The sequence below is a fragment of the Pantherophis guttatus genome, chromosome 2, assembly GCF_059756535.1.
Source record: "Pantherophis guttatus breed Tessera chromosome 2, ASM5975653v1, whole genome shotgun sequence".
Lineage (NCBI taxonomy): Eukaryota > Metazoa > Chordata > Lepidosauria > Squamata > Colubridae > Pantherophis > Pantherophis guttatus.
Genome location: NC_142064.1, coordinates 280112695 through 280135402, shown reverse-complemented (window position 1 = coordinate 280135402; position 22708 = coordinate 280112695). Strand labels below are relative to the sequence as shown.

Below are 22708 nucleotides of genomic sequence, written 5' to 3'. Positions count from 1 at the left end.
TCAGCTCCATCTGCTCCTTATGGCGCTGTACTGTAACAGCTTGACAGTCACTCCTTTTGCAAGGCAAGGTTTATTTTGGTATCCAGAGACAGAAAGAACATGGCCGAATTTCCGTACAGTTAATCTCTGGGTGTGGAGGGTGGGGAGTGGAGGAGAGGGAGGGAGGAAGAGAGAGAGAGAGAGAAAGAAAAAGAAAGAAAGAGGAAGGAATTTTTGGATTTCACCACTGGTTTGTATGGAGGATGGGGGTGGGTGGGAATGCGCGGCCCTCTGGGATAAGAACAGGGCAGGAGAAGGCTCTGATGTTCGCTTGGGTGGCAGAGGGAAACTCAAAAGTGTTGGGGGCTTCAGAAAGGGCAGAATGTGCTTCAAAATGATGACCTCCGACCGACCTGTGCGCTCCCACAGAGAGGGCCTCCTCGGGGTGCCATCAGCCAAACAATGTAGGCTGGTGACCCCCAGGGGGAGGGCCTTCTCTGTGGGGGCACCTACCCTCTGGAATCAGCTGCCCCCAGAGATAAGGAGAATCCAAGACCTCGGTGCCTTCCGCCGTGCCCTTAAAACTTTCTTTTTTCAGCAAGCCGGGCTGGCTTAATATATTTTTAAATATTTTTAACTGATTTGTTATTTTAAATTGGGGCCAAATTATATATATATCTTTTTAATTGTTTTTAATGTTTGTATTGTATGTTTTTATCGGGCTGTACACCGCCCTGAGTCCCTCGGGAGAAGGTGCGGTATATAAATTCAAAATAAAATAAAATTAAAATAAAATAAAATATACAGCTCCTGGTTCTAACAGTGAGTGATGTCAGGTTGGCCACGCCTACCCGGTCACATGACCACCAAGCCACGCCCACAGAACCAGTAGCAAACATTTTTACATTTCACCCCTGCAATGAATACTGGGGTGCAGTTCCCCTTCCTCTTGTTCTCAAAGGAATTTGTCTCCATGCAGGTAGTCCTTGACTTACAACAGTTCATTTAGTGACTGTTCAAAATTACAACGGCGCTGAAAAAAGTGACTTATGACCATTTTTCACACTTATCACCATTGCAGTATCCCCACGGTCTTGTGATCAAAAATCAGATGCTTAGCAACTGACTCATGGTGCATGATGGGTGCAGTGGCCTGGAGTAACGTGATCCTCTTTTGTGACTTTCTTAACAAGCAAAGTCAATGGGGAAGCCAGATTCGCTGAACAATTGTGTCACTAGCTTAATAACTGCAGTGATCCACTTAACAACGCTGGTACCAATGGTCATAAGATGGGGTAAAATTCACTTAACATATGTTTCACTTAGCAACCAAAATTTGGGGCTCAATTCTGGTTGTAAGTCAAGGACTATTTGTATTGAAGTCACCGATCTTCAGGTCCTTTGGGGTCCCTGCCACTCTGAAAGCAATTGGGAGATTTCCGCAACTCAAGATCCTCTGAGCTTGAAGGTATTTCATTGACTTAGCTCTCTCTGCACCTAACATCAAAAACATCATCAAAAAAGCACAATAAAGAATGTTCTTACTGCGCCATCTCCAAAAGCTCAGACTGCCCAAGGAACTGCTGATATAGTTTTACAAATGAATTATTGAGTCTGTCATTTGCACCTCTATAACTATGTGGTTTGGCACAGCAACCAAACAAGACAGACACAGACTTCAATGGATAGTTAGGACTGCAGAAAAAACAATTGCAACCAGCCTGCCTTCCATTGAGGACCTGTATACCGCATGAGCCAGAAAGAGGGCTGTGCAAATATCTACAGACCCCTCACATCCTGGACATAAATCCCTCAAGACGATCGGCATTGCACACCAAAACAACCGGACACAAAAACAGTGCCCCCCCCCCGCCCCAAGGCCATCACTCTGCTAAACAACTAATTCCCACAATACCTTAGGATGTCAAACCACCTAGTAGGGCTGTGTTACCTATTATCCTTCTCATCTTTTCATCTTTCCTATTACCTGTTTCCTTAGTTCCATAGGACTATAACTTTGTTGTTTGCATCTCATGATTTATGTTGTTTGCCTTTATTTAGTATCCTATGACTGTCACAGAGTGTTGTAGCTTATGATTTACAATGATTTTATCTTATGATGATGATCATGATTTATCACTTGTTGCTTTTATGTATGGACTGGAGACAAAGTCTTTGTGTGTCCAATCACGCTTGGCCAATAAAAAATTCCATTCAAAATGGATTCTTTGAGTAGGAGCACCAGCAAGTTCTCTAGCATCTAGAAAGGAAACAGGAAGCAGTCCCAGGCTGGCTCAGGAGCTGGAAGAGAACCAACTTTTTCAAAAGGGAACTGTTTTTCCTCTGAAGATGTTTTGCTTCTCATCCAAGACCCTTCTTCAGTTGACAAACGAAATGTCTCCAAAGAAAAACCAGGAAGTCCAGTTGCCTCTTGAAAAAACACCTTTCCAAGAAGCGAAACGTTTTCAGAAAGAAAGAAAGGAAGGAAGGAAGGAAGGAAGGAAGGAAGGAAGGAAGGAAGGAAGGAAGGAAAGAAAGAAAGAAAGAAAGAAAGAAAGAAAGAAAGAAAGAAAGAAAGAAAGAAGAAAGAAAGAAAGAAAGACATTCCACTTGCCTCTTGAAAAACCAACTTTAGGTTTAGGTTTAGGTTTATTAAATTTGTATACCGCCCTTCTCCAGAAGGACTCAGGGCGGTGAACAGCCAAGATTAAAATACATACAATATAAAAATTAAAATAAATTAAAACAGAATTAAATCAAATTGGCTTCCCAAAATTTAAAACCCTTTGCCCATAAAATAACCCATTAAAATTTTAAGCCAGCCCGGCTTGCTGAAATAGGAAGGTTTTCAAAGCTCGACGGAAAGTACGGAGGTCCAAGATCAGTCGTATTCCTGGGGGTAGCTGGTTCCAGAGGGTGGGTGCCCCCACAGAGAAGGCTCTCCCCCTGGGGGTCGTCAGTCGACATTGCTTGGCCGACGGCACCCTGAGGAAGCCCTCTCTGTGGGAGCGGATTGACCGGTGGGAGGTTATCGGTGGCAGAAGATGGTCTCGTAAATACCCTGGCCCTAAGCAATGGAGCGCTTTAAAGATGAGAACCAATACCTTGAAGCGCACCCAGAAGACCACCGGGAGCCAGTGCAGCTCGCGCAGGAGAGGTTTGGGACAACCATGACCTGGAGGATTGAGAATCTCCATAGACATTTAACCAACCTGAAGATTTTAACCAAGGAGCCGAGTAGGGAAGGGGTTCGTAAGCCTTGCAGGTTCGTCTGGGCTGCGCAATTGCGCAGGAATTGCTAAGGAAAGAATCCAGGGGAGCCAAACCGAGTCCCGCTTCGCCATTCCGCTCTCCTGCGTCTCCTGGCCCCTCATCCCAACCATCATTGCCTGTTGATGTTTCCAGAATAAAAACAGCAGCAACAGCAGCGTCTTTCCCCGCCCCCACTCCCCACCTTCCACCAGCCCTATGGTAAATCTGCAGGCAATGGCTGTCCATCTTAAACCAGCTGCTTGCCAAAGGAAAAACCAAAGGAACGGGGGCAAACCTTGAATGGGGGTCCAAGCTCCACGCTTCCCCTCCTCCAATTTGGAAGAAGGATCTTGACGAGGCTCCTCGCAGCCAATGAAGGCGCCGCCGGGGCTTCCTAGCAGGGGATACTCAGCCTCCCACGCGGGGCTCCCTGTCTCGCGAGGACCACCGCCGCCGCTGCAGCCTTGATTCCAGATCCCTTTAAAGATTCGACTCCTGCAAGATGGTTCCCTGGGCAAACGTTCTCTCGTGCATTTGCAGCCGGAAGAAGCCGAGGAAGTTGTTTGCGAAGTCGCGCCACCTAGCGGATCCTGCAGGCGATGCCCGAAGGAGGGACCGGTGAAGTGGGTGGGTTTGGAGGAAGGAAAGCTGCAGATGTTGAGGGATGACAGGAGGCGAGAGGTGGGACAGACGTTTCTATCAGAATAGAGCTGGGAGGGACCTTGGAAGTCTTCTAGTGACTAATCCAACCCCTTGCTCAAGCAGGAGAGCCTAATCCATTTTCAGACAGATGGCTTACCTAGTCTTTTCTTAAAAACCTCAGGTGATAAAGTTTTATCTCGGCTGTTCACCGCCCTGAGTCCTGCTGGAGAAGGGCGGTATACAAATCAAATCAAAATAAATGAAATAAATAAATAAAAACAAGGAAATCCAGATCCAAAGCTGCTTTTTCAAGAGGCAACTGGACTTTCTGGTTTTTCTTGGAAGACTTTTCGCTTCTCATCCAAGAAGCTTCTTCAGCTCTGACTTCAAGCAACGTCTTCCAAGAAGAACCAGAAAGTCCAGTTGCCTCTTGAAAAAGGCACCTTTGGGACAACCATGACCTGGAGGACTGAGAATCTCCATAGACCTCCAGTGATGAAGCACCTACAATCTCTGAAGGCAACTTCTGAAGATGCTCAAGGGGTACCTTAAGCAGATTTTCTGGTCCACTGGGGATTTTTGGAAATATCTCCCACCCTCCCCCATCTCCTTTAAAGAAAACCAAGTCCAGTGGCAGGATAAAAGTTTGATGAAAGGATCTCTTTTATATGGAAAGCTGATTCTGGGATAAAACAGGAAATGTTTTATAAAACTCATCAACATATCTGTTCTCTTTCTTTTTCCAGCAGGAAAAAAATAAGGAAAAGGGAGGCAGGAGACATTTGGGGAACGGGTAGCTACATTGGAAGAAGGAGAAAAGTAAAGCTAAAACTGGGGATGAGGGTAGGATGGGAGAAAGAGGGGAGAAGAGAAAAAAACTCTCAGTTTTAAGGAAAATAAGTTACATTTCAGCAAACTGGCATAGCTAGGATAAGTCCCCTACCTTCAAGCTGAATTAGGATAAAATATAACATTAGGGTAATGTTTGATGAGATTCATAGTCGAGTCTGCAATCTTTTTTTACATGACACCGAATCTTTTATTTCTGAATGGGTTGCTTTTCTTAACAGTTATCAAGAAATTCCCCACCCCAGTTCACAGAGAATTAGTTCCCTTCCCATTATTGGATATGTAGGATATATGATTAAAAAGACAGTTGTCACCCCTGACACATCCCACTATACATACACTCAGAAACTCAATGTTCATTGAATATAATTAGATAGGTGGTCTAGATTCCAGATACTACACAGATGAAAATTGTTTTGTTTCCAAGACTGACTTGTACAGTAGTGATTTCAGGAACTTTTCTGTAATTTATTTATTTATTTATTTATTTATTTATTTATTTATTTATTTATTTATTATATTTCTATACTGCCTTTCTCCTGTAGGACTCAAGGCGGTGTACAGTCAAGAAAAATAGATACACAAACATCATAAAATTGCTAATTAAAATTATTATTATAACATAGTTTGGCCCAATTAAATAGAACCTAAAGTTAGATAACATTTTAAAAACATTCACATGTTCATATGTTTAGCCCCGCTTGTTGGAACATCAGGGTTTTGAGGGCACGGCGGAAAGCACAGAGATCAGGGATATTTTGTATCTCAGGGGGAAGTTCATTCCAAAGGGTTGGAGCCCTCATATAGAAGCCCCTCCCCCTGGAAGTCGCCAGTCGGCATAATTTGACTGACGGTACCCTGAGTAGTCCTTCCCTGTGAGAACGAACTGGTCGGTGGGAGGCTATTGGTGGCAAAAGACGGTCTCGTAGGTACCCAGGTCCTAAGCCATGGAGCGCTTTAAAGGTGATAACACCTTGAATCGCACCCGGAAGACCACCGGGAGCCAGTGCAGCTCATGTAGGAGAGGTGTTACATGGGCGCAATGAGCTGCGCCCATAATCACTCGCACGGCTACATTCTGGACCAGTTGGAGCCTCCGGGTGCTTTTCAAGGGGAGCCCCATGTAGAGAGCATTACAGTAGTCCATATGGGAGGTAACTAGGGCATGAGTGACCGTGCGCAAGGCATCCCAATCTAGAAAGGGACGCAACTGGCGGATCAGGCGAACCTGATAAAAGGCACCCCTGGCCACGGCCATCAAATGATCTTCTAAAGATAGCCGTGAATCCAGGAGGATACCCAAGTTGCGGGCCCTCTCTGTGGGGAGCAAGATCTCATCCCCAATTGTCAGCGATGGTACCAGCTGACTATACCGGGACGCCGGAAGCCACAGCCACTCGGTCTTGGAGGGGTTGAGTCTGAGCTTGTTTCTCCCCATCCAGATCCACATGGCCTCCAGGCAACAGGACATCACAGCAAGGGCATCATTGGGGTGGTCTGGAGTGGAGATGTATAGCTGTGTGTCATCAACATACTGATGAACACTCACCCCGAAACCATGGATGATCTCACCTAGTGGTTTTACATAAATGTTGAACAGAAGGGGTGAGAGGACTGACCCTTACGGCACCCCACAAATAAGGTTTAATCTTTAAACCTGTCCAGCCATTTTATATCTTGTCTTCCCCTTCACCTCCTTTTTTTAGTCATGCCAGGTAGGGATTAGTCCGTTATTCATTCATGTAACATTTTGGCCTGCCTCAGAACTGGAGTCCCTAAGGTTTTCCACATCCAGTGCCTGTAAACCAGGGGTTCCCAATCCCTGGGCCATGGCCCATTATTGGGCCATGAGCTGCTCGGAACTGGGCAGAAGCGACAGATGAGCGCACGTACGTTCACATCCCTACATGTGCGAGCAGCATGTGAGCATGCATGTTTGTCAGCTGCTTGTGTGAAACCATCCCGACCTCCCTGCTGGTCCACAAAGCCAGAAAGGTTGGGGAAACTCAGCTGTAAACAATTCCTCCCCAAATGGAACTTTTAATTGGCACTAAAACAACCCATATTAATGCATCTCCGTACACTCCAAGCCAAGCCCGTGTATTGTTCCGCCCTCCTGTGGATCCTTTTCTGTGAAATAAAGAAACTCAATCTTCTTGCACCTTTGGCACTAAATGCATTTATGTGGTTTCTCCACCACGTGAGCTCTTTTATGGAAAATAAGGTACCGTATTTTTTAGAGTATAAGACGCTCTGGACTATAAGATGCACCTACCTTTTTTTGGGAGGAAAACAAGAAAAAAAAATCTGCCTCTGCCTCCCAGCAATTTGCCTCCTTGCAGCAAACAGCCCACTTCAATTTCGGCTTCAGCATAGCCTGATTAGCACAAGCAGTTGATTGTCGATTGGATCAGCCTTCCAAGGATCAGCTGTTTCAGGCTGCAGGGATTGCCATAGCCTATTGCTGCCTTCGTTTTCAGCCTCCGCACGCCCCATTTTCTGCTCGTTCCAGGCTGCGGGGATCAGAATGGGCAATAGGCAATGGCAATCCCTGCAGCCTGAAACAGCTGATGGTTGGGAGGCCAATCCAACCACAATCAGCTGCTTGTGCTAATCAGGCTGTGCTGAAACTGAAACTGAAATGGGCTGTTTGCTGCAATGACGCACCCAAATTTTCACCCTCTTTTGGGGGGGGAGTATGTCTTATACTCTGAAAAATACGGTAATTGATCATCCTGAAGATATTCCCAGGATCCGTTCATTTATGGGGATTCTCCCAAATGGGTTGTTTTCTTAGGAGCATGGTTACTTGTACTTGCTCTTTCCACATGCTGTTCGTTTACCTCCTTTTTCCCTTACGCTGAACCTTTTATGAGATGTATGGTGACCGATCATAGTGATGTCTTTGCACACTCAGTGTATTTAAATGGTTCTCCGCTATGTGGATCTTTTTATGGGAAGTAAGGTTGCTGTACCACCTAAAACTTTTTCCACAGTTCATGCATTTGTATGGTTTCTCCCCTGTGTGGATCCTTATATGGGATGTAAGGTTACTGTTCTTGCGAAAACTTTTTCCACAGTTCATGCATTTGTATGGCTTCTCCCCTGTGTGGATCCTTTTATGAGCATTCAGATTACTGCTCTTACTGAAACTTTTCCCACACTCCATGCATTTATATGATTTTTCTCTGGCATGGGTGCTTTGATGTAAAGTGAGAGCACAGCCCTGGCTATAATTTTTTCCTTGCTTTTTGTGTCCGTATTGTTCCTTTTTGGTGAGGGTTTCACAGCATCCACAGAAATTGGACATATTCCTGAATACGTTTCCACACCTTATACAATTTTTCTTTTTCTGATGATCTTGGGGCAAGAAGACATGGATTTCTGCACATTGCTGTGTTGATTTTTCCACCCTGTTGTTGAATTGGTTTTCAACAACAGGCTTTTTTGGTTCCCATGGATTTTCGAAGAATCTTTCTTTAATTTTATTCTTGACTGTTTGCAATTTTTCCGCTGCTGGCTTCTTATCATTCTCAAAGTTCTGCTCATCACCTGCTTGAGAAAAAGAAAAGAAAAAGGATGAGATGATTTAGGCAAAAAGTGAGGGTGCTAAGAAGGATCAAGCTACATTAGTTGCACATTTTATATGAATATTATCACACTTTCCCTTCTTGTTTTCATTTCTTTTGGGCCATATGGAATTTTTCTCGACTTCTGGTACTTTTTTAATGTGCTGTTGGAAATCACTGTCACGTGGCTAGGATAACCTATAGGTTGACACCAAAGCAGTTGGTGGACCATGACCTACTATACAAGTTTTCATTTTTTTGAAAACTTTCGGCCACAGTTTAAAGTGACCTTTAAAATGAAAGCAGCAGCTACATCTATTAGATCTTGGATCAAATAGGTAGTAGGTTATACCTCCTAGTCACGCTGAGAGGAGATATCAATTGTTAGGAATTCCATCTCTCCTGCTAACATTGTGGGTCTCTCTAGGCTACAAAAACCCATCATTATAGTCAGAGAAACAGAAAGACAAAAGCTGCTCTTGTAACAACTTGCAAAATTGGATAGCCAGGATTGAAAATTGACTGGGAGGATACTCTCTCTTTATAGAGACAGCATAAAATTTTTAGCCCTAGTACCAGAGCAAATGGAGGAATAATGCAGTTAAGGAAGTTCTACATCACTGTAGAAAAAGAACAGAAAGAAAAGAAATAAATTACTTCTGTCTAAATAATATAGCAAAAGCACTTAGACTTATATACCGCTTCATAATGCTTTACAGCCCTCTCTAAATCAGCATATTGAGCCCCCAACAATTTGGGTCCTCAATTTACCAACCTTGGAAGGATGGAAGGCTGAGTCAACCTTGAGCTGATCAGGATTGAACTCCTGGCAGTTGGCAGAATTAGCTTGCGATATTGCATTCTAACCACTGTGCCACCACAGCTCCTATACATTTCCCATTTGGACCCAGAGTAAAAAGGAACCCTTACATATGGAGGCCACAATCTTAGCATTTTCCAGCATGACTTCTGTGTACATAGTTTTTTGGTCAAAATCCAGCAGAGCCCATTCCTCCCCAGAGAAATTAATCGCTATATCCTCAAAAGAAACAGGATCCTGGAGAGGGAAGAAAATATTGCTATTAATATACAGTTCTAGGAACTATTCACAAATTCTGTTTTAATGAAGAAATCCTCCAGATCAGTTTTTATATAAGGAATACAAGTATCTTCCCTAGAGACATCTGCCACCAAAATTGATCAGAGTTCAAATCTGATTGATGACATAGCTGGGACAATATTTTATTAATTGAAGTTATCCTGCAGGCACAGACTCTGGATGAACTATTGAATAAATTTATTTATTTATTTATTTATTTTATTAAATTTCTATACCGCCCTTCTCCCGAAGGACTCAGGGCGGTGAACAGCCACAAGATAAAACACATAAATACAAAAATTTAAAATAAATTAAAAATGAATTAAATAATTTGGCTGAATTTAAAATACCCCATAATTTAAAAACAAATTAAAATTTACATTTAAAAAGGGGAGAAGATTTAGGCCAGGCCAGCTTGATGAAATAAAAAAGTCTTAGAATAAAGGCGCAAGTCTTTACTGGAAGATGGTTTAATCAACATTTTTTTACAGTGCTATGTGACATTTTAAACCAAACTTGGCAGCTTTAAGACTTGTGGACTTCAACTCAGAATTGAAGTTGAAATCCGCAAGTCTTAAAGCTGCTAAGTTTGAAGACCTCTGTTTTAAACAGTGGCTTATGTTAGTCCTCAGAGATCAATTCGACACATTATTAAAGACTTATTAAAAGCTTACATGAAAATTTTGGGAGTTGTCCTTGAATGAATAATACATGATCGTATTAATAGGCAAACGGATGGGAAGCTGACCTAAAGCATGAGCTAAACTGACTAGAATCTGACCTCACAGTGAGGAAAGTGGCTCTAGAAAAGCTCTTTGATTGAATCACATTTTGACTTTGGAAAGTAGAATCTTCTCCCTACCTCAGCTGGAGGTAAAACTGGTGTTTCTACTGCACCGCAAAGAAGAGATGTTTCCACAGGTAACAACAGTGCTGTCCTATTCTCTAAGAGTGAAACAAAAGGTGTAAAAAATACTTGTTTTTAAAACATCCTTTGTGCATTCTAGAGCAACACTATACACAAAGGCCATTCTGTCACACAATGGGCCGATACAGGCAGTTTAGCCAGAGAAATTCCATTTTGATGAAATCTCCATTGTTTTCAGTTGTGCCCCTTCAGGCCCCTTGTGCTCTGCCCTACGTACTTCTGGAAGGCTCGTATGGTTGCCATTATCAAAGAACTGTGAGAAGCAGCAGACTCAAAACTAACTCCCCTTACCTGCTGCAGGTAAATTAGCCAGGATGTTTTGCATACTAAGCTGCCAGCCTTTTTGGTTAAAGCAGGGGTATCAAACTCGATTTCATTGAGGGCCACATCATGGTTGTGTTTGACTTCAGGGGGCGTGGCCAGGGTGGGTGTGGCCAGCTCGAGGTCACTTGTGTCGGGGGCACCTTGGGTGGCCTAGTACTAAGGTAGGACTTCCCTCAGACCCTCCTTCCATCTCATAATTTCCTTCCTTCCTTCCTTCCTTCCTTCCTTCCTTCCTTCCTTCCTTCCTTCCTTCCTTTTCTTCTTTTTCCTTCCCTCTTCATTCTTTTCCCTTCCTTGCTCTCTTCCCATCTTTCCTTTGTCTTTCCTCTTTCCCATTCTCCTTTCTTGTCCCTTCTTGGATATTCAAATGCAAAAGGGGAAACATTTCTCCTTTTGTTTTGTTTTTAGTTTGTTTTGCTAGCCCTCTGCCAGTGAAAATGGAGCTTGGGGGGGGGCGCACCCACCCCTGGGCCCCGTTTTCAGCTGCGATGACCTCCTGTAACCCTCTGCCAGTGAAAATGGAGCTTGGGGGGGGCACACCCACCCCTGGGCCCCGTTTTCAGCCGCGATGACCTCCTGTAACCCTCTGCCAGTGAAAATGGAGCTCGGGGGGGCGCACCCACCCCTGGGCCCCGTTTTCAGCCGCGATGACCTCCTGTAACCCTCTGCCAGTGAAAATGAAGCTCGGGGGGGCGCACCCACCCCTGGGCCCCGTTTTCAGCCGCGATGACCTCCTGTAACCCTCTGTCAGTGAAAATGGAGCTCGGGGGGGGCGCACCCACCCCTGGGCCCCGTTTTCAGCCGCGATGACCTCCTGTAACCCTCTGCCAGTGAAAATGGAGCTCGGGAGGGGCGCACCCACCCCTGGACCCCGCTTTCGGCCGCGATGACCTCCTGCAGCCCTCTGCCAGTAAAAACAGAGTCTGGGGGGCATGCACAGCCGTCTCAAGTTCTGTTTTCGCTGGCAGAGGCACCGTGGGCTGGTGTTTTGCGGTTCCCAGGGCAGCCCCACAGGCCAGATCTAAGCACTCCACAGGCCAGATCTGGCCCATGGACCTTGAGTTTGACATCCCTGGATTAGAGACAGAAAGGCTACAGCACTATAGTAATGAAGATGTCAGCACTGAAACGAATGTAGTTTGAAGCATGAGCTCCATTTTCACTGGCAGGTAAATTTTCACCTGACAGAAGACACCTTCTGGAAGGGCAATCCTACACAGGCAGCCTTTGAAATCCGACCACAATGGTGCCCCAAATTGCTGTTGCTAAGTGAGACATTTGTTAATTTGCCCCATTTTATGACCTTTCTTGCCATAGTTGTTATATGAATCACTGCAGGTGTTAAGTTAGTAATATGTTTGTTAAGTAAATCTGGTGTCCCCCATTGACTTTGTTTGTCAGAAGGTCGCAAAAGGTGATCACATGATCCCGGGACATTGCAATTGTCATAAATATGAGCCAGTTGCCAAGTGTCCGAATTTTGATTACGTGACCGTGGGGAAGGTACAATGGTCATAAGTGTGAACAATGGTCCTAAGTCACTTTTTGCAACGCTGTGGCAACTTCGGTCAATAAATCAACTGTTGTAACTTGAAGATTACCTGCACTAGGGATGTGAATAATTTACTGCCTATTGTCGGCTAACAATCATATGTCTTTGTTTTTACAAAGCAGAGACTCTGCTAATTTGTATAATTGGGGCTCTCAATTTGTGACTTGGATCCCAAGAACGAGCCTCTGTGTGCCTGTAGAGAATGAACAAGCTGTAATTACCTGCCTTGTTCGATAATTGGCTCCTTCGCACCAGGCAATTAAAACTCGGACCACATGTTTTCTGAATAGTTTTTATCCCCGAGCTATAATTGCACTCAACAATGAACTAAAGGGCCACCATCAGTGAGCTGTTGGACAGTATTACTTGGTCTGTTGTGTGGATGTTTGGGTGGTTTAGGGGTGGAGAATTGGAGTGGGTGGGAGTGTGTTTGGGGATTGTTATGTGTGTTGAACCTGGTTGGGTGTTAAGTGAATTTCGTTGTATGGGTATACTGTGTACAATGACAATAAAGTTATTTATTTATAATGATCCCAGCATTTGACTGGGCCATTCCACAGTTTGGCCAACAGGGCGGCGCTACTCCTTTACCTGAAGAAGTACTTAGAGGTGGGTCTTTCTGGGAGAGACCTCTAAAGGCCAGCTTCTGAGAGGAATAGGACACACTGCCCTTTGCTTTGGGATATTCAACAGCCATCTCCACGAAGGGTTCATGAACCTGAAGGGAAAACATTATATTACTGTCTCCAAATCCACACTGCTCCCAGGAAGAACTTGGATTTCCATATTTTATAGCAGAGCAGAGGTGGTATTCAGCCGGTTCAGACCAGTTCGCCTGAACCGGAAGCGGAAATCACAGATGGGCCTGCCCACCCACCTTGGCGCTATACCGTCCTATTTAGGCACATTTTGAAGCCATGCACATATGTGCAAGCTACACGCGGAAGCACAACGCATGTGTGGAAGGCCCCGTGCACGCTCACATTTGCAAACCGGTAGGGAAAGTAAGTGAATACCACCCCTGTAGGAGAGTAATAGTATAATCTGCTTAGTGAGGAAATGAAATATTTTCCTGACTTTCTTAGCCCTAGAAGAATAGAACAGAACGATTTGTTATTGGCCAAGTGTGATTGGACACACAAGGAATTTTTTTCTGGTGCACTAAGCTCACAGTGTACATATAAAGAGGAATTAATAGTTCATAGTTCATAAATCATGGTTACAATCATCAATCATAAGTTACAAACAATTGATAAATCATAAGAAACCAATAGAAGATATTAGGAGAGATGAGAAGTTGAGAAAAGATGAGAAGTGAGACCGTGCTGTGGGAATTAAATGTTCAGCAGAGTGATGGCACTGGGTGGAGTGGGGAATTATCTTTACATCTGGTTGTTTTGGCAGGCAATGCTTTATAGCAGCATTCTCTATAACCATGATGGTGAACCTATGGTGGCACGCAGAGCCCTCTCTGCGGGCACGTGAGCCATTGCCCCAGTTCAGCTCCACCATGCATGCATGCGTGTCTCCTGCCAACCAGATGGTTTTCAGTGCCACACATGCATGGCAGGCAGGGTGCATGCAGGAGACGCGCGCGCATACGTGTGGGGGGGTCGCATGAGCATGCATGGGGCGGGGCACACATGGGGTCGCATGCACACGCACGGGGGTTCAGGGTGCAGGGGGAGTGTCACACGCGCATTGCATTATGAGTGCGTGCGCATGTATGTGCTTTCGGCACTCAGTGCTGAAAAAGTTAGCCATCACTGGTCTATAAGGTAAAGGTAAAGGTTCCCCTCGCACATATGTGCTAGTCATTCCCAACTCTAGGGGGCAGTGCTCATCTCCATTTCAAAGCAGAGCCAGCGCTGTCCGAAAATGTCTCCGTGGTCATGTGGCCAGCATGACTCAACGCCAAAGGCACACGGAACGCTGTTACCTTCCTACCAAAGGTGGTCCCTATTTTGCTACTTGCATTTTTTACGTGTTTTCGAACTGCTAGGTTGGCAGAAGCTGGGACAAGTAACGGGAGCTCACCTTGTTACGTGGCACTAGGGATTTGAACTGCCGACCTTTCAATCGACCTCAGCGTCTTAGCCACTGAGCCACCACGTCCCCCAGTATTCTCTATAGGGAAGCCTTTAAGAATTTCATACCACTGGTTTGTGCTGTAACCACCTTGAATTACCTGGTGATATTCTCTCACCTGCATCTCTCCCTGCTTCTTCTCCTCTGCCTGGCTCAGGAGGAAACCTTCTGCGAGGGCCACTGCCTGGGAGCTGGTTTCTGCTCCGCACTCTCTCACCCAGTGCTCCATTTCTGGGGGCAGGATGGCCAGGAACTGCTCCAGGATCACCAGGTCCAACATCTGAGCTTTCGTGTGCTTCTCTGGCTTCAGCCATCGATGGTAAAGGCGATGAAGTTGGCTGCAAAGCTCTCGGGGTGCCTCAACCTCCTTACAGAAGAACTTGAAAGGGTGATGCTGTTCAATACAACTGATGGTTTCTTCTTCCAAGATGTTCCGCCTGGACTTTTCCCAGAATTTTCCACACGTCCCAGCCAGAATTATAGGGGAGAGTTTTTCTTTTCTTTCCTCTGCTGTGTACCACGAGTTTATTTTTTCTCTGGGCTGAAATGCTGTCCCAAACAAATCCAGAGATTTCCCTATGTCTGCAAAGCAACTTCCTTTTATAGAAGGAGAAAAGGAAAAACAGCCCCCTTGAGCCATCTTTGGAGAAATCTGGCTTTTATCCTGAACCAATTAAAATCCTTGCTCAGTATGAAAGATGTTTTCAACTGCCAGGCTAAAAGGAAAAGGAAATAAACAGTTAAGGCAAATAAAGGAGAATATTTGTAGCTCGGGGTTGAAATGAGGGGTCCTTGGTGCTCTCCGAGCTTGCTTGTTTTCTTGCAGACGTTTCATTACCCAACTAGGTAACATCATCAGTGCTAGTAAAGCATGGGATTTGCTCTCAGTTTATATTCTAGCAGCTTGCCCTGTCAGTGTTGGTGGGGGTGGTCTTAGAGAGTCTTTGGTTGGGCTGTTTGCTGTTGGCTTCTTTGGTAGTTTTTTGATTGGGGTATTGTTTACTTCTTGATCTGATGTTAATCTTGGATTTAATCGATGCTGCTCTGGGTAGTGGAAAGGTGCTTGGGTCTTTTTGTTCCTTTTTTTTGCTGGTTGTTTGTCTATTGTTTCTACTGATGGCTGATTTGACAGAGTGCCAGGCTTCTAGAAATTCCCTGGCATTTTTGGACGTGCCTTGGTGTGTGTGTGTGTGTGTGTGTGTGTGTGTGTGTGTGTGTGTGTGTGTGTGTATACACACTCATATACATACCGGTACATACATTCATACATACATACATACATACATACAAAGCAGTATCTAAGGGGCTGCCACAAGAAAGAGGGGTCAATATATTCTCCAAAGCACTTGAAGGCAGGACAAGAAGGAATGGATGGAAACCTAATCAAGGAGGGAAGCAACCTAGAACTAAGGAGAAATTTCCTGACAGTTAGAACAATCAGTGGAACAACTTGCCTCCGGAGGTTGTGAATGGTCCAACACTGGAAGTTTTTAAGAAGACATTGGACAACCATTTGTCTGAAATGGTATAGGGCTTCCTGCCTGAGCAGGGGGTTGGACTAGAAGTCCTCCAAGGTCCCTTCCAACAAATATCAACCAGCAGTCAGTAGACATGATGAACATTCTTTAATTTCACAACATATAGACAGACTTAATCATAGTTTCAATGGGGAAAATGTGACAATCCTAGACCAATCCAAATCCAAAAACACCAGGGAATTTCTAGAAGCCTGGCAGTCTGACAAATCAGCCATCAGTTAACAACATCTATAGAATATGCACAAGAGACAACCAACCAGCTCAAAAGGGAACACAAAGACCTCAGCACCTCTCCACTACCTAGATCAGCATAGATCAACTCCAACTTCTTCTGTCAAAGAAGCCAACAGCAAACAGGCCAACCAAAGAACCTCCAAGACACACACCCCAACACTGAGAGGGGAAGCCACTCAAATATAAACTGAGAGAAAACTTACTAGCACTGCTGATGTTACCTAATTTGAAACATTGCAAGAAAACAAGCAAGCTCAGAGATCACCAAGGACCCTCTCAGGTAAGGAAAACCCAGAAAATATTGTCCAAGGAATTGAAGAACAAACCCTTATATTCAGACATGTTTATCCCCTTGGAAATTTGTTGTAAAAGATTATGTAGATAAAATTACAATTGCACACTTTTTGAGAGGAGACACCGAAGGATATGAGCAAAGTAGACATTTTAGCAGCAGAGGAAATTTTGAATGCCATGGATCTTCTTGGATGGTGCTTCTCACACCAACTTCTGGTTTGCACAGAATTTTTCCTGCAGCCCCGAACAAATGGCCTTGAAAATAAATTGCATTCCCACCCCAAAAACCTCATTTCTTGGTTGAGAAGAATAGAGGGCCCATACCCGGGGGAATGTTCTGTCTGCAGGACTGGTTCTCCAGCAATGAGCCCTCCTAAGATTAGAAATGACCTTAAATGGACTCCAGAGGATGGTAGAGGACAGGAAGACCTGGAGGAACATTGCCCATGGGGTTGCGATGGGTCGGACATGACTTCGCAACTAACGACAACAAAGATTTAAAAAAAAGCTGCAGGGGAAGCAATCCCAGATTGATTCAGAGACTGAAGAGAGCATGTATGACACTTTTTCCCTGGCCATCTTTGCTACTACTGTTGATGACAACTGCAGGAAAAGAGCCAAGATAACCCAGGAAAGACTTCCAATCCCCCATCTGCACTAAATTGAGGGCGATGACTTCAACCTCTAAGAGAAATTCCTGCTAAAGAAAGTTACCCCCAAAGTGAACGTTTATCTTGCCTGATGTGACCAGAGGATGAAACAGATCGGTCCAGGCTTCCTCTCCATCCACCTTCAGATTTCAAAACAGGGCCAGGCTTCAGCTTCCTCACAGTCAACACAAGCCTGACTGTTGCTTGCTGGCAAGAACAGATGCAGATTTGCACATGGGTCTCTTTTCTTGCAAGGGCTCCCCTCGCCCTCTTTGTGTGCTGGCATGTAGGAGGGGAACACCCCCAAGACAGTGCCAGGACCAGTAGGACATAATCAACTCAGAAAGGCAAAGGCCACAGGCATAGGAAAATGACCTTCCCAAAACAGAATACATGAACATCGGGGCCATTTAGGAACAAAAGAGGACCGAGGGAAATGGCACACACAAAAGACTCAGGACTTTTTTTTTTTAATTTGATTTATATGTTGCCCTTCTCCGGAGATTCAGGGCGGCTTACAATGCGTTAAGCAATAGCCTTCATACTTTTGTATATTTATACAAAGTCAGCCTATTGCCCCCACAAACTGGGTCCTCAATTTATTTTTATTTTATTTTATTTATTTTATTTTCAATTTGTATACCGCCCTTCTCCCTGAGGACTCAGGGCGGTGAACAGCCAAGTAAAAACATCAAATACAAATATTAAAATACAATTAAATATATATATAAATTTGGCCCCATTAATTAAAAATGATAAACAAAACACTTAAAAAATTAGGCTAGCCTGGCTTGCTGGAAAAGGAAGGTTTTAAGGGCACGGCGGAAGGCACCGAGGTCTTGGATTCTCCTTATCTCTGGGGGCAACTGATTCCAGAGGGTAGGTGCCCCCACAGAGAAGGCCCTCCCCCTGGGGGTCACCAGCCTGCACTGTTTGGCTGATGGCACCCCGAGGAGGCCCTCTCTGTGGGATCGCACAGGTCGGTGGGAGGTCGTCGGTGGCAGCAGGCGGTCTCGAAGGTAGCTAGGCCCTATGCCATGGAGCGCTTTAAAGGTGATAACCAACACCTTGAAGCGCACCGGGAAGACCACCGGGAGCCAGTGCAGCTCACGCAGGAGCAGTGTTACATGGGAGCGCCATGCTGCTCCCATCACTACCCGCGCTGCTGCGTTCTGGACCAGCTGGAGCCTCCAGGTGCTCCTCAAGGGGAGCCCCATGTAGAGAGCGTTGCAGTAGTCAAGGCGAGAGGTGACGAGGGCATGAGTGACTGTGCACAGGGAATCCCGATGAAGAAAGGGCCGCAACTGGCGGATCAGGCGAAAGGATGGAAGGCTGAGTCAACCTTGAGCCTGGCAAGATTCCAATTTACTAACTGCAGACAGCTGGAGTTAAATTACAATGCATTAGTCATGCCAGGAAAGGAACTATCAAGACAGCAGAAACTAGGAGAGCAAAACAAAAGGAATGGCAGAGGATTAGCAAAAGGAAAAGATTTAATCAATAGCCCAAGCCATCTGATAAGAGTCAAGCGGGGGGGGGGGGTGTGTGTAAGGGCTTACCTGATAACAACATGATCAGTTTAAGGCTAGGAGCAAATAATAAGAACAGAAGGGAACAAAAAAACAGGAGACCAAATAACCCAGACACCACCCAGTGTCAAGTGGGGAAAAACTAGAATAAGAAAACACAGGGCAATCCATGAACACAGACACAAAGGGAAGACCCACAAAAGAAACAAAGAATTTCCTTTGTACAGAAAAGTAGAAGAATGCATGCTTACCTTGTAACGATGTCAGCTCACCCAGGAACGCTGGTCCGCGACTTCGCTCGATCTGACTTCCTGAAAAATAAAGAAAACTTCCTTTCACGCAGCTCGCTCCTCTCGCGGTTTTGCGCGGCGCCGGGAAATTCGAATCCTCGGGGAGGGGAAACCTCTCCTCCCTTCTAACAGGCAGTTTATGGGTTAATGGGAGAGAGTGATTTTTCCTAGCCAGACTGCAAGTGGAGACTGTGGCTGGTTCCCTCCCTTTCAAAATCCTGTTGGAATCCTCTCCTGAAAAAAAAAAAAAAAATCCTGCTTCCAAGCGAGATCTCTGGGTATTATAATGCAAGGATCCACTAGATGGCGACATCTGCAAATACCTTGATTCACAGCTCCATCCAAAGAGGCCGGCAAGCATTATAATTAGAATAGAATAACAGAGTTGGAAGGATCCTTGTTGTAGGTCATCTAGTCCAATCCCCTGCTCAAGCAGGAGACCCTATACCACTGATGGCTAACCTTTTTGCCGTTACGTGCCAAAAGCAGGGGGAGCACGGGGGGTTACACGCATGTGTGCCCACCCATAATTCAATGCACCCCACCCCACCCCCCATGCATGCACACACGACCCTCCCCTGCGCTGCCCCCACTTTTGGTACTGTGGCCCCAGTAGGCCCGTTTTTCGCCCTCCCCAGACTCCAGAGGTTTTCTTGGAGCCTGGGGAGGACGAAAACGGCCTTCCCCCTCCCTCCCAGAGGCCCTCTGAAGGCCGGAAACGGCATGTTTCCCGACTTCCAGTGGGACCGGAAAGCCCGAAAATCAGGTGGCTGGTGCACTCTTGTGCGCTGGAGCTAAGTTAGGGCAACGCTTGCGTGCCCACAGATATGGCTCTGCGTGCCACCTGTGGCACACGTGGCATAGGTTCGCCATCACGGCCCTATATCATTTCTGGCAGATGTCTGTCCAATCTCTTCAAAGCTTCCAGTGATGAAGCACCCACAACTTTTGAAGTCAAGCTATTCCATTGTGTTGAATATTAATGAGGGAGAAGTTGTGACGTACGACTTCCCCCTCATTGGCCCAGGCTCCAAGGCAGGAGAGTGGGCCAATGCGAGTGGCTGAAGCGCTGGGCAGCTCTGGGGGTTTAAAAGGAGCTGCCAACGTGGCTGCTGTGCTCTTTAAAACTAAGGAATAAACTATTTTACTGCACCATGCCGCGTCCTGCCTCCTCACTCTGACCCCACATCTTATATGGTTTGTCCACTGTGTGGAGCGCTTTATGGCAAGTGAGGGAATTTGAATTAGTGAAGCATTTTCCACTTCTATTTCTCCCCTGTGTTGATATTCCTGTGATTAATGTGAATAAAATAGGAATCATACAGAGTCAGCTACATGAACTCTAAAGGACCCTCTCTATTCACATTATTATAAGATAGAAAAGTGCTTGCTTGGAGATTATATTAAAAATCAGCTAAACCCCATTAAGTGGTAATATATCTTCTGATGAGACCTAGCTGTCACAGAAGGACAGCCATATGGAAAACATCTGAGGGGCCTCACAAAGACAGGCACAGGAAACAGAGTCACTTATTACCTCTTATTACCCAAGGACAGCAGTAAATCTCCCATTAGCAACTACAAGCACTTAAGGAAAAGTTGTGTAGCTAAAATAATCTTATAAACTAAAAATAATGGTTTACTAATGGTTTAGTAATTAGGAAGTGTGTCAATTATCATATAAAAAGTGTATTTAACCATATATGGAAAATGCATGATCTTATGTTAACCATATATGGAAAATGCATGATCTCACCGAATCCTTTGTCTTGGAAACATATATAAACTGTCTATCAGAGCTCTTCCGTTGTTCAAAGTTTCAGGTACAAATCTGGCTCTGATCCTTGCGCAATAAACTGACTCTGGCTGACCCAGGAATGTTGTTCAATCTCAATTTTTCCACAACATGATGATTAAACATACTGCTGGTTCTAAAACTTTTCCTGCATTCCAAACATTGATATGGTTTCTCCCCAGTGTGGACCCTTTTATGGCGAATGAGGGAAGCTGGTGTAGTGAACACCTTTTCACATTCTGCACATTTTTATGGCTTCTCCTTGGTATGAAGCCTTTTATGGAAAGTCAGAGAACTTGAAACTCTGAAACTGTTTCCACACTTATTGCTTTTATATAATTTTCCCCCCGATGTGGATCTTTTTATGGTAAGTGAGGGAACCTGACAGAATGAAGCATTTTCCACATTCCTGACATTCAAATGTTTCTCTCCTGTGTGGATCCTTTTATGGGAAGTAAGGTGTTTTGCAGAACGGAAGCTCTTTCCAGATTGTTGGCGTTGAAATGGTTTTTCACCCGTGTGGCTTTCTTTGTGGGAAAAAAGGGCCCTCAGAATCATTGTAGCTCTTTCCACACTCCTGGCATTGATATGGTTTCACTCCCATGTGGATTCTTTCATGTACAGTATAATTAGATTTTTGTCTGAAGCTCTGTTCTTGCATTGATATGGTTTCTCCCCAGTATGGATCCTTTTATGGCAAATGAGAGAACTTGACATAGCAAAGCATTCCCAGCACTCTGTGCATTTATACGGCTTCTCCCCAGTGTGGATCCTTTTATGGAAAGTGAGGGAACCTGATGCAGTGAAGCATTTCCCATGTTCCATACACTTAGATGGTTTTTCCCCAGTGTGGATTCTGCAATGGAAAATAAGGCTGGTTGCCAAATGGAAGCTCTTTCCATCTTCCTTGCATTTGTATGGTTTCTCCCTGCGTGAATTCTTTTATGGTAAGTAAAGTGTCTTGAAGAGCAGAAATTTTCCCCACATTCTTGGCATGTATAGGGTTTCTCCCCTGCGTGGATCCTTTTATGGGAAAGAAGTTGTTTTGCAGAATAGAAGCTCTTTTCATCTGACATTTATGTGATTTCTCCCTTGTGTGGATCTTTTTATGTAGAGTATAATGATGTTTTTGTCTAAAGCTCTTTCCACTGTTCTAGCACTAATATGGTTTCTCCCCAGTGTGGATTCTGTTGTGGCAAGTGAGGTAGCCTCATTTAGCGAAGCATTTCCCACATTCCATACATTTATATGGTTTCTCCCCAGTGTGGATTCTTTTATGGGACGTCAGGCTGGTTGGAAAATGGAAGCTTTCCACATTCCTTGCATTCATATGGTTTTTCCCATGTGCGGATACTTTTATGATAAGTGAGGAATTTTGTGGAATGGAAGCTCTTTCCAGTCTTGGCATTGATACAATTTCCCCCGTGTGGATCTTTTCATGTTCAGTATAATATTTTTGTCTGAAGCTCTTTGCACAATACTTACAGAATTTACAGAATAAGAGTTGGAAGGGACCTTGGAGGTCTTCTAGTCCAACTCCCTGCTTAGGCAGGAAATCCTACAGCACTTCATACAAATGGTTATCCAATCTCCTCTTTAAACTTCCAGTGTTGGACCATTCACAACATCTGGAGGCAAGTTGTTCCACTAATTAATTGTTCTAACTGCCAGGAAATTTCTCCTTAGTTCTAAGTTGCTTCTCTCCTTGATTAGTTTCCACCCATTGCTTCTTGTCCTGCCCTCAGGTGCTTTGGAGAATAACTTGGCTCCCTCTTCTTTGTGACAGCCCCTGAGATATCGGAAGACTGCTATCATGTCTCCCCTAGTCCTTCTCGTCATCAAACTAGACATACCCAGTTTCTGTAACTGTTCATGTTTTAGCCTTCAGTCCCAAATCATCTTTGTTGCTCTTCTCTGCACTCTTTCTAGAGTCTCCATATCTTTACATCATGGCAACCAAAACTGAATGCAGTAATCTAAGTATGGGCTTACCAAGGCATTATAAAGTGATATTAACACTTCACGCAATCTTGATTCTGTCCCTCTGTTTATGCAGCGTAGAACTGTGTTGGCTTTTTTGGAAGCTGCTGCACACT

General features: G+C 44.8%; 1 protein-coding gene and 1 pseudogene across 1 annotated transcript in view; both read right to left on the bottom strand.

The window, feature by feature from the left end:
• Window positions 1-19059, bottom strand: part of LOC117668099 (uncharacterized) — a 31357-nt gene extending 12298 nt beyond the window's left edge. The window contains 7 exon segments of the mRNA XM_087885355.1: window positions 3527-3971; window positions 7595-8277; window positions 9222-9348; window positions 10253-10335; window positions 12786-12912; window positions 14401-14998; window positions 18779-19059. Coding sequence (XP_087741481.1) covers window positions 3527-3971; window positions 7595-8277; window positions 9222-9348; window positions 10253-10335; window positions 12786-12912; window positions 14401-14922 — 1987 coding nt within the window. The 5' untranslated portion in view covers window positions 14923-14998; window positions 18779-19059.
• A 1264-nt stretch (window positions 19060-20323) lies between these two features.
• LOC148116015 (uncharacterized) lies at window positions 20324-21744 on the bottom strand (annotated as a pseudogene).
• Between the last annotated feature and the right edge of the window lie 964 nt (window positions 21745-22708).